The 12645-nt window shown below is 40.4% G+C and overlaps 1 protein-coding gene across 1 annotated transcript in view; it reads right to left on the reverse strand.

The window, feature by feature from the left end:
• Positions 1-2402, reverse strand: part of emp3a (epithelial membrane protein 3a) — a 3648-nt gene extending 1246 nt beyond the window's left edge. The window contains exons 1-4 of the mRNA XM_005927379.3: positions 2094-2402; positions 891-1018; positions 588-690; positions 325-465 (exon numbers count right to left, since the gene is read on the reverse strand). Of these exons, the coding sequence (XP_005927441.1) occupies positions 325-465; positions 588-690; positions 891-968 (322 nt within the window). The 5' untranslated portion in view covers positions 969-1018; positions 2094-2402. The remainder of the gene's footprint in view (positions 1-324; positions 466-587; positions 691-890; positions 1019-2093) is intronic.
• Positions 2403-12645: the final 10243 nt, after the last annotated feature.

The following is a 12645-nucleotide window of genomic DNA, read 5'->3' on the forward strand; positions in this document are numbered from 1 at the left end:
TTTAAAGGTGTGAATCCTGCAATTACTTTGATTATAATCACAACCATCAGGCTACACAAACTGTTGTCAGACCAGTTTATTGATGTTTTGAAGTGCACATGAGCTAAGAAAACTGTTTGATGACAAGAAAATTAACATCTTTGTCAAACTTCAACCATATAGAAGAAAAGCATGATTCAAAAAGTTTGGAAAAATAAGAAAGCAAATTAAAATTAAATCAATGTAATGCAAGTGTCCAGTCCAATTAATACAAAATCAGCTACTAATTTACTAAAATTAGTAAATTAGTTACTCTTTGCAAAGAAAGAAGAAGTCATTAAATACCTGCAAAGGCCTGACAGAGGCCTGTGATGTAGAACAGGCTTCCTCTGGACATGGTGAACAGCTGACCCAGAAAAACCAGGAAGGAGATTGAGGAGAAGACCACAGAGAAGACCATGAGGGCCTGGATAGACTGCAGCCAGTCTGGAAGAACAAGTTAAAGGAAGAGCATGGCTCACTATGGAGCTTTGAACTGTTATGCAATAGCCAGTGATGCAGAAATGAAATTAGAGATATGAAGTATGAAGTTAGAAATACTTTCTTACCACTTTGATTGATAGCAGAACACAACCAGGCTTCTGTAGCATTGTCATACATGCAGTAATGCCAGAGGTTGGAGACTTCTGATTCTGTCCAAACCCACCAGGTCTAAAGAAAGAAAGAAATTCAAAGTATGCTCACTCACACATTAAGACAAATATGCAGAAAGGCACATGGCACAAATCTACAGCTGGTATGTTAAGAAGCACCATTTTTTTGCTCAGTGCTCTTCATGTGAAATACAGAGTAACAGCGACATCTGTTGATAGAAGAGGGTAAATTATTTAACACAATTTCCCACGTCTCACCTTCTCAAGGGTGGCAATGACAAGCATGGCCAAGGAGAGCAAATGCAGCACCACTAAGGAGATGAGTAGGAAGACCATGGCTATTCTGAGATTCGAGGACGAGCCTAGAATCGGGTGTGCAAATGACCCTGTGAAGTATGTGAGAAAGTAAAATGATTAATTATTTAAAAGATTTTATAATTAGTCAGTGAACACTCCTCTTTGTTTTCTTCTTTTATGCTATTTAAAGTGGCCCGCAGATTTCCGTGGCCTGACACACTGGACTCTTTGTCTGCTTCTGGGCAGTTTCACTGACAATCTCTGCTCATTTATCAAGGCACAGGAAGTGGATGCAGGGAAGTTGCTCCATCTCTTTAGACTCTATCCAGTCTCTGAGGGGCACATGAAAACATCTGCACTCTGTAACATCTGTAAACAAACATGCAGTATGAAACCCTTATGCTCATGATCGAACACTGTGGCTTCTACTTTTTAAAATCTGGATATAAACCTCCAGCGTTTAAATGCACAAAGCATGAAAATCATATTAACGAATAAAAAGTTTTTAACGCTTTGTCAATTGATTTTTTTGTAAACAGGCCTCTGAGTCAAAACAAAACAAAACAAAACAAGTAAAACTATTTAAATCTTTTGATAAGTCAGCAAATTTACTAAAACTTAAATCAAATGTTTCCTCTGTGTGACTAATAACTGTCACTGCGGTAACAGAAGAGAGGAAAATAAACACTTTCCTGAACGTTTGGGAAGCTCAAAGGGGAAATTACATAGTTAAGTAACAGTCTTCAGTTTCAGTAACACATCTGATTTTCATTTATTAAATGATTTTTTTTATAAAGCCTGCACACTACATTAGAAATTCTCCTTTTAAGTGATGTTTTTTTGTCTACTTTTTCAAATTAGAAATGGATAAAATGAAATTTTGAATTTGATGTGTCACCTTATGAGTCTGTAAATCGCACGTCTGTTTACATTGGCACACTTCACTGTGTCGTTACCCTGCCAGGAGTTTGCATTGGTCTGGCATTACAGGGAAATGTTGCTCTTAAATCTCAGATGATCCAGAAAGACAGCGCTAAGGTATACTGTACAAAACTCCAGCATATCTCAAGATTAACACAGAAAGTGTAACTTCATAAAAGCTCAGAGAAGTATTTTGTTAGTCTCTTTATAATCCTCCCTAACAAGTGTGAGTAAACTTCTTACCTGTTTCAAAGCGTTGGAGTCGAGAGCTCGAGAGAGATCCTCAGATACTTTTCCCTAGTGACTCCTATCCACTATCTCTGCTTTTTCGTTCCTTGCAAAGGTTTTTGCTTGAACACTTGGAGAGAAGGGCACCGAGGAGGAATGCAGAGTTAGACATAGGAGGAGTTCTCTACAGCCATTTCCTCCAAACTTTCCCTGCCCTCCCCCCAAATCTGTGGTTGGGACCAGCCCGACACACCAAAAAATAACATTCCTGTGGACCTGCGTGAACACAGAACATATTCTTTGCAGTTTCCTGCACACATCCCATCTGTACCGAAAATATGGGTCATAATAATAACAACACTGTGCTCATTAGGGGGTGTGTTGAAAAATGAAAAGGATCCCACAGCATTTGTCATGATACTGCTAGATGTGTGGGCAGCACATGATTAAATTGCTACAGACAGATTTATGTGCCAATGCTGCATTCCTGCTCATGCTGTTCATTGAGCCTTGCAGCTTGGTATGAACACCACTACATCACTTCCTACGTGAGGCGACGGAAGGACAGGAAATAAGGGCTGATTCCTGCCCACTTTTGATTGTAAATGTAGAAGAAATCTCAGACCACCCAGAATAAAACACACACCGTTTCATCCTAAATTGAATCCCAAGAGACGATAATGATTTGTCTTTAAACTCAACTTCATCAAGTGACGTCATTCACGGTAAAGGTTTACTTAATTGTCCTGCCAGGTAGTAGACTTTGTCTCACTAATGAGAGACTGTCTTCTGTGTATCTGAAGTAGTGTCAAGATTAAAAAATATCAAATACAGAAAATAGGAAGAGGCTGGATTATTTTTTACTGTTGTATTCATGTTTAGGAAGCACTTTGGTTCATTGAATTGCTGCTTATTATGCGGTTTCATTATAGCGCCACCTTAATACACATGAACTTATTAAAGACATCATAGCCCGTGAAAGTAAAATTGTAGTTTTAAAAGTACAGTACTGGGCTTGAGATTGCATTTTGCTAGGAAAATGGGATATAGGTGCCAGCATTTATTGGAATATGTGCACACATACAGCATATAAAACAAAAACAGAGTTTATACAATTCTAACAAGTTTCGTAGACAATGTTTGTTATGACCACCTTTATGCTCTCACGCAGCAGGCTTGGGTTGTGGTTCCGAGGATCTCTAGAAGTAGAATTTGAGGCAGAGCCTTCATCTCTCAGACCCCTCTACTATGGAGCCAAATCCCAGTTTGCATCCTGGAGACAGACACCCTTACTAAATTTAAGGTTAGCCTAAGCCCTAAGACAGCTGGGATAGGCTCCAGTGACCCCCCGCGACCCTGAAAAGGAAAAAGGAGAAGTGGATGGATGGATGACTTAGTTATGGTGCTATAGGCTCAGATTTCATGGAAGGTACTGAGCACTTCTTGTTCATTCACCTCTTTTCACTCCTCAGGTGTTTATATCCCACTGCAGCATGTCCTTAAATCCTTGTGTTCTCTTTCCTTCCTCTCTTTTCTATTCTTCTCTTTCCCCTTCACCCCCAATCGGTCACAGCAGATGGCTGCCCCTCCCTGAGCTTGGTGCTGCCAGAGGTTTCTTCCTATTTAAAGGGGTTTTTCCTTCACACTGTTGCTGAGCTTTTGCTCATAGAGGATCATTTGATTTTCCTCCAAATACTGTAAGGTCTTTAACATACAGTGTAAATTGCTTTGAGGCAACTTTAGGTGTAATTTGGCACTACCTAACTAAACCTGCACTGAACTGAGTTCACTGAGGCAACTTGTCATTTGTTTTAAGTCATCGTCAGGAATAGTTCTCCACACATTTTAACCCCTTAGCAGTCCTATTAGTCCCCTAAACCATCCAATGTCCCGTGGGCGGTACGTCCGACTGCTAACAGTTTAAAGGACATTTACCTTTTTTTCCATATCCAGATGATCGTGCACTGCTTCAGTGAGCTGAGGTCCAGGCACTGGGGAGGTTAATCCTTGATTGTGGTTTTTCCCTCTATCCAGGTAGGGTTTTACTGAACTGACAGGTTGTTTGGGATCATTGTCATGCTCGAAAACCAAGATCTCCAGCACCAGTGGTGGAAATACAGACCCAAACCATGACAAAGCCTCCACTGTGTTTCACGGATGGCTGTTGACGCTCACTGTTGCACCTCTCTCCTCAACTCTGTTGATACTTACAACGATTGGAACCAAAGATTTAAACTTCCATAAGACCTGCTGCCACGGTTTTCCCCAGTCCAGTTGTGTATAATATGGTACCTCATCATTTTCTCCATTTCCCTTCCATAACAATGGCTTCTTGACAGCAAACCTTCACTGTGATAGTTTCTGGTGAAGGTTTAGCGAAAATCAACTAAAAAGGGCACATATCAAGTTTGTTTTTTTAAAAAAGGAAAGACAGCACACCATGCTGAAATATTCCACTTTGACTAATAGCACTTTGTTTGCAACAATAAAGTCATTCCCAAAAACAAATCTCTCTTCCACAACAAATAACAGTCACTACAGTAACATGAGGAAAATAAACATTAATCCTTTTGTAATCTGAAGCATCCAGGAAGCTCAAATGGGAAGTGACATCATAAAGTAATACTCTTCAGTTTCAGTTCACTAATACAGCAGGAAAACATGAGTAAACTTATTATGAAACAGATTTATATTAAAAAAAAAAAAAAAAAAAAAAAAAAAAAAAAAAAAAAAAAAAAAAAAAAAAAAAAAAAAAAAAAAAAAAGCGGACGCTACATGTAACTATAGCTCTGTACATTAATGCAGCAGTGCACATTTTAATGGTCAGGAATTTTTATTGGAAATCTTCCCTCCAAAATTTTGAAATAAAAATAAATAAATAAATAAAAAAAAAAAACTGGGAAATTGATCTTGTACTTCTTTGTCAGACTATTCCGAAAGAAAGCACTAAAATTTAAAATCAAAGTCTTCTAGGGCATGGGGGTTATTAGTTCTTTATTTATCCAGGTAAAAATCTCATTGAGATTAATCATCTCATTTCCAAGAGAGACATCATGGCAGCAAGAGTTAAACACATGTACCACATAACTACAAAACTCCTTAAAAACCAAATACAATATTCTGTACAAACATGTAAAAATATACAACAATGATTTAGAGGAATAGTTAAAAACCAACCACACCAACTAAGAATTATTCTCCACTTTAAGATAGACTTAAAGTTCCAAGGAAATCAATGTTAGATGCAAAGGACAGAAAAAAAAAAGTGCCTTTATGAAAGTGTGTGAAAGGGTGGATGAGATAAAGTATGAAGTGCTTTGAATGCCCAAGTGCAGTAGAAAAGCAAACACTTATTTTCATAAATGTTCTGTATTTTGTTAGTATTTGAGCACATCTTCAAAGACCAATGCTGTAACATTTAACCAGGGCTGTGCAGGGGCAGGTGCTCAAAATTAAAAAGGAGTTCATAGAACCAGGCTGAATAACAACAACCCACATTCATCAAGAATCTAAAATAATATAGAATTGCATCATACCATCACTCATCAGGTGGGGACAATGCAAAGCAAACAAAGCCTATATTTTACCTGATGGGGTAAAATGTTACTGCTTCTGATCGTGCTGAGGGCAGGGCTGTGTTGATCTGAGACTGTAGACATCAAGTCCAGAGGAGAAATGCTAGCTGATTAAAGTAGTGTTATGAAATAATACAACGCAAAGATTGGTGACAGCTCTTGGAACCATAGGGCAACAGATTTAAAAACTGGGAAATAAACTGAAACTGTAGAGATCCGTGGAGATACAAGTTTGCTGCAGAGAAAAAACAAACAAACAAAAAACCCAAAAAAAACAAAACACACAAAAGGGCATTGTCATATTTGAAATATAAAACGAATGCAATCGGTTTCTTAATGCATTCTTGAAAATACAGTGCGTTTTTGACTATTATAAAAACGCATAATTATGTGGATATACAATCACTTTAGTAAAATATAAATTAACTATTGCTCATGACCACTAAACCGGAGCAGAATAAAATATTAAATCGTATCCTTGTAATTGACAATGAGTTTATTAAACTGAATTAGTTTAATCTCACAATTTCAAAATACTAAAGGAAAATAATGAAAATTATCGGTGTTCTCCAATAAACTACTCATGTTGGTAAAGTTCTCTCCCGATGCCTTCAGGGTCACACGGACAAATTACAATCAGTTGTTACAGGGATTAATTACCAACCACAGCCTCTTAGTGTGGCGGCGTGAAGGAGGAAATCCGGTAAAGGTAACTAAATGGTACTGATAACGCCACCTGCATGGTGTTTGTGAACGCAGCATGAACATTCACCCCTCCCTTAGCTCTTTAATCGGAGGCTGGTTATAAGGAGCAGCTGTGGCCTACTCCTCACACCCCAGAAGAGATTCCATTAGCCAGTCCAAAGTTTTAAAAGGCTACAAAAGGCACGCAGGCTCCTTATTAACAAGGAAGAGGCGTGGTAAACAATGTCATAAAACAAGATGTATTAAACAAAATAACTGCAAATATAGAGCTGCAGAAAAGAAAACTGCAAATTAAAAAGCAAGACGTACAATACCAGACCTTTAATTAACACACTTTATTAACAAACATTACTTAAAACAGCAAGGTTCGCTGGCACTATGTTGCCCTAGTTAAAATAGCAGCTCAATAAAATAGTTAATCAAATATGGTGGAGACAGGCTAATTGGGGAGGCAACCTAATGGCACACACAGCAAGATTAAAACATAATAAAAAGTTAAAACTAAAACACCAAAAAACACAAATAACCAATCGATGCCAGTCAACACGACAGCAACAACAAAAAAGCAGTAGCAGTTGGCCGGGGTCCACCCTACTATAAACCAAATTGCAGAGAACCTATGAGGATCCTACTCACCACCCTTCAACAGTTACACAGCTTAAACAGTTGCTAGGGGAAATGAATCCGAGCTGCAATGCTTATAGACAACCTGTGATTATCGCCACCTACAACAGGAAAGAGAGGGTGCCAAGTGTCAGGAGGAGTCAGGAGTAGGCCACAGCTGCTCCTTATAACCAGCCTCCGATTATGCTGCGTTCACAAACACCATGCATGAACAAAACATCTCCTACAAAACATTACCCACGGCATTAGGGTAGCTTGAGAAGGTGATATCGGCCTGCGCATCCAATTAGCATTCGCCCACGTTATGTTTTATCCGTGTAAAAGACAACGAAAATTTTTAGCGTCAGATTTTTAAATCCCAGAGTTTGTCCGAGGGCCCTCCTCCGTCGTCGCAGGACTGTACCGTTACAACGACGGGAAGAAAACAACGCGCTCACGGTGTTCGGTGTTCGGATTTTCAAAGGCAGTTTGAGACAATTGCGGCCAAAAAAAGAAAGAAAGAGACCGCAAAGACTGAGACCGCAGTTAAATGAGCCGCGGTCAAGCCATCCGCCTCTTATCCGCCACATAAAGTTTCTTGCGCTTCTACACTTGCCTTTACGGCAGCGCCTGTTCTCCTTCACACATACGCGCGCACACATATTGCATTGGGATAGCCTGGTTCCCCTTACTGTACCTCTGGGCCAAGTTTAACCACTATCAATTGCAATATTCCACAAAAATTAAAGGACAGTTATGCTCATGCTCATGTTCAATACAGTTAATGCAAAACAATCACATCACATTCACAAATTCATTAAAAATCATTCTTGATAGTTGACGTCATACTTTAAACGCATTCCTCCTTTGAGCTACCTATTGTGTCTCTGGACCAAGTTTCATCTGAAACTGCTTTTATACTCCCAAGAAATAAAAGGACAAGTCTGCTCAAATGTAAAAACTTTAAAGGAATGCGATAACGTAATGTTAAAATGTATTCAAAATCATTTGTTATAGTTGACACAAATTTCTCCTCTTCTTGGACACCCACACTATTCGTGTGCAAGATTTTGAATTTTCTGTAAAAAAAAAAAATGTTTAGGGTCACATAAAAAAACCCAACCTTTTTTTGCACTTTAACCTTTGCCTGACGTTCCTTCACTGCTCGGTCCATCACAATACTCAACAGTTAAAGCAAAGATAACATTTCCTATTTTTAGAATAATCAGAATCAAAATGTCTTTATTGTCATTGTCGCAGGTACAACAAAATTAAAAGTGCTCTCCGATCAGTTGCATCATCAATAGAAATATAAAAATATAAATAAAAACATTAAAATGTAATAAAATCAATCAATGAAATACTTAATATCAAGTGCTAATAAGAATAGTATGAGCAAACATTCACATATATTCCCACACACATAGATCATTTCAAAAGTGGTATTGGCGACTGTCAAACCTTTGAGTCGCCGAGCAGCTGAATACGGGAATAATGTTGACGTGCTCGCTGTTCAAAACGTAAGTCAAAGTTCCAATTTAAAAAACTCCTTTATTTGTTATCAAAATTCTTGAAATCCATCCAAAAATAGTGATCAAAACATTCCAGGCTTGAGTGGTCAGTAAGTCAACTTCCCCTATCACCCACTCATTCAGAAAAATTCCCCTTGGCCGCGAACAGGTGACATTTAGACATATTATTGCGGTTGGGTAAAAGTTGTGTTTGAATCTATTTGTGACTGTACTGTCTTCCCGAGGGCAACATTTTAAACTAGGAGGGGCCAGGGTGGGAAGTACAGTGGGGCAAAAAAGTATTTAGTCAGCCACCAATTGTGCAAGTTCCCCCACTTAAAATGATGACAGAGGTCAGTAATTTGCACCAGAGGTACACTTCAACTGTGAGAGACAGAATGTGAAAAAAAAATCCATGAATCCACATGGTAGGATTTGTAAAGAATTTATTCGTAAATCAGGGTGGAAAATAAGTATTTGGTCACCTCAAACAAGGAAAATCTCTGGCTCTCACAGACCTGTAACGTCTTCTGTAAGAAGCTTTTCTGTCCCCCACTCGTTACCTGTATGAATGGCACCTGTTTGAACTCATCATCTGTATAAAAGACACCTGTCCACAGCCTCAAACAGTCAGACTCCAAACTCCGCCATGGCCAAGACCAAAGAGCTTTCGAAGGACACCAGGAAAAGTATTGTAGACCTGCACCAGACTGGGAAGAGTGAATCTACAATAGGCAAGCAGCTTGGTGTGAAAAAATCAACTGTGGGAGCAATCATCAGAAAATGGAAGACATACAAGACCACTGATAATCTCCCTCGATCTGGGGCTCCACGCAAGATCTCATCCCGTGGGGTCAAAATGATCATGAGAACGGTGAGCAAAGATCCCAGAACCACACGGGGGGACCTGGTGAATGACCTGCAGAGAGCTGGGACCAAAGTAACAAAGGTCACCATCAGTAACACACTACAACGGCAGGGAATCAAATCCCGCAGTGCCAGACGTGTTCCGCTGCTGAAGCCAGTGCATGTCCAGGCCCGTCTGAAGTTTGCCAGAGAGCACATGGATGATACAGCAGAGGATTGGGAGAATGTCATGTGGTCAGATGAAACCAAAGTAGAACTTTTTGGTATAAACTCAACTCGTCGTGTTTGGAGGAAGAAGAATACTGAGTTGCATCCCAAGAACACCATACCTACTGTGAAGCATGGGGGTGGAAACATCATGCTATGGGGCTGTTTTTCTGCCAAGGGGACAGGACGACTGATCCGTGTTAAGGACAGAATGAATGGGGCCATGTATCGTGAGATTTTGAGCCAAAACCTCCTTCCATCAGTGAGAACTTTGAAGATGAAACGAGGCTGGGTCTTCCAACATGACAATGATCCAAAACACACCGCCCGGGCAACAAAGGAGTGGCTCCGTAAGAAGCATTTGAAAGTCCTGGAGTGGCCTAGCCAGTCTCCAGACCTCAACCCCATAGAAAATCTGTGGCGGGAGTTGAAAGTCCGTGTTGCTCGGCGACAGCCCCAAAACATCACTGCTCTCGAGAAGATCTGCATGGAGGAATGGGCCAAAATACCAGCTACTGTGTGTGCAAACCTGGTAAAGACCTATAGTAAACGTTTGACCTCTGTTATTGCCAACAAAGGTTATGTTACAAAGTATTGAGTTGTATTTTTGTTATTGACCAAATACTTATTTTCCACCCTGATTTACGAATAAATTCTTTACAAATCCTACCATGTGGATTCATGGATTTTTTTTTTTCACATTCTGTCTCTCACAGTTGAAGTGTACCTCTGGTGCAAATTACTGACCTCTGTCATCATTTTAGGTGGGGGAACTTGCACAATCGGTGGCTGACTAAATACTTTTTTGCCCCACTGTAATCATAAGTTGTGCTTTTTTTAAGCAGATTATTGTGTGTAGAGAGGGCAGCCAGTGATCCTTTGGGCGGTGTTCATGACTCTTTGGAGTGGTTTCCTCTGAGCCCTGTGCGCTAGTGTACCATCATATGCAATAGGTTAGTACACTCTCAATGGTGGCTCTGTAGAAGGACACCAGCAGTCTCTGTGTAATATTTTTCCTCCTGAGAATTCTCAGGAAGTACAATCTCTGTTGGGCCTTTTTCAGCAGCTCAGAGGTGTTCATACTCGAGGAAAGGTTCTCCTCTATGTTGACTCCCAGGAAGCGAAAGTTTGCCACCCTCTCCACACAGTCGCCTTTAATGATTAGTGGTGGTATCTCTGCTTTTTTTTTTTCTTCTGAAGTCTATTATGAGTTCTTTGGTCTTTGAAGTGTTGAGGAGGAGGTTATTGGCCTTACACCATGACGACAGCTGCTCCACCTTATCTCTGTAAGCAGACTCATCACCCCTGGAGATGAGCCCCACCACTGTGGTGTTGTCTGCAAACTTCACAAAGGTGTTGCTCTGGTGGACAGGAGTACAGTCGTGTGTGTGTGTGTGTGTGTAGAGAGAGAGTAGAGCAGTGGACTGAGCACACAGCCGTGGGGTGAGCCAGTGCTGAGGCTGAGGATGTGCGATGGCCAACTCTCACTCTCTGTCTACAGTCTGAGAGGAAGCTGTTGATCCACAAGCAGGTGGTGTATGGAAGCCCCAGGTCTTGTAGCTTCACCACCAGTTTGTGTGCAAGGATGGTATTAAAAGCAGAGCAGTAACCCCTGAAAAGCATCCGCACATAGCTGCTCCATGCTGCCGTTACGGCAGCATGGAGTGCTATGGCTATGGTGTCTTCCGTGGATCAGTTAGCTCTGTAGGCAAACTGGTGTGGATCCAGGCTCCGAGGCAGGGCTACTGTGATGTGTCTGTGGACCAACTTCTCAAACCATATCATTATCACTGGGGTGAGTGCCACTGGTCTGTAGTCAGGCTGGTGATGTGGGGCTTCTTAGGCAATGGGACTACGGTGGAGGACTTGAGGCAGAATGGGACAGTCGCCTGTGCGAGGGATTTAGTGAAGATCCCAGCCAGGTGTTCTGCACAATCCCTCAATATTTGGCCTGGCACTCCTTCAGGACCAGCTGCCTTCCTTGGATTGACAGCCCGCAGAGTGCGCCTCACCTCATGTTCTTCCAGGGTGAGGGTGGTGCTGCTATGGGCCGCGTGTTGCACCTGTGGCTCCAATACCTCGAGTACCGCGGGCGAAAAAGATATTCAGCTCCTCCGCCAGCTCCAGGTCACCTTCCGTATCTCAGAGGTAGATCACCCAGTGTCACAGCGTAGCTAGCACTGCTTCCATCTAAGTGAAGAGCAGATTACCTGTATATTGAGCAGGGTCTGAATGCAGCCAACATTCTCAGCCCCGCCAGGTTAACCCTTTAACAAATTAGCCTTGTATGTTGACTAAGAACCAAAAGGCTTAATAAAAATGATATTTAGAAGGCAGTAAATTGGTGTTTTTTTTTATTTTACTTTGACTAAACGTAAACTTCGGAGTGGCGGACCTTAACGCTACTGAGGTCTCAGAGTGAGGATTGGTGGCTAAATATTGGTGGTGGCAGTATAAATACTCACGTATGTTGCTGTTGCCATCCCGTTTTCTTTAGTAGCAAGCCAGCTAAGTGCAGATATGCCCGCGCCCCTTTAAGGGGTCTAGAAAAAGTGGGTCAAAATCTATCTTTATTTTTTTAATCTAAATGAGATGAATTATCATTGCCTTTAAATTTAAAAATACAATATGATGTTATCAACATAGATCATTTAGGATACATTAAATAATTAAATTAAATGAATTAGTTTAGATAGACTGTTCCTCTTTCTTTTTTTTTTTTTCCTTTTTACCTTTTCCCCATAAATGCAACACCAAATCTCATATTTTATTTGTTCTAGATAGAGTGATCTCTAAATGGTTTGTCAAACAGAGCAACCTCAGCCTCATTTCAAAACTAACTTTAAAAGATGATATCAAGCATTTTTAAGTAAAATTGCTTTTTCTTCATCACAAGGTAGCTGGTGTTATCTGCTAAAAGGCCTTTAGCGAGTAGGTAAAGTTCTAGAATAAACAACTTAATTGTAATGTTAAAAATGACCTTATGACTTTCAAATGCGTAGAATTCACTTTTTACTTACCATGTTTTATTTCATAGTAGTGGAGAAGTCCAGTGATATGTGATCAGGTCACAGTCTAGTTGAAAATGGCAGTTTGTGA

The sequence above is a fragment of the Haplochromis burtoni genome, unplaced genomic scaffold (genome assembly GCF_018398535.1).
Source record: "Haplochromis burtoni strain Fernald_Lab_line unplaced genomic scaffold, NCSU_Asbu1 Contig_100, whole genome shotgun sequence".
NCBI lineage: Eukaryota > Metazoa > Chordata > Actinopteri > Cichliformes > Cichlidae > Haplochromis > Haplochromis burtoni.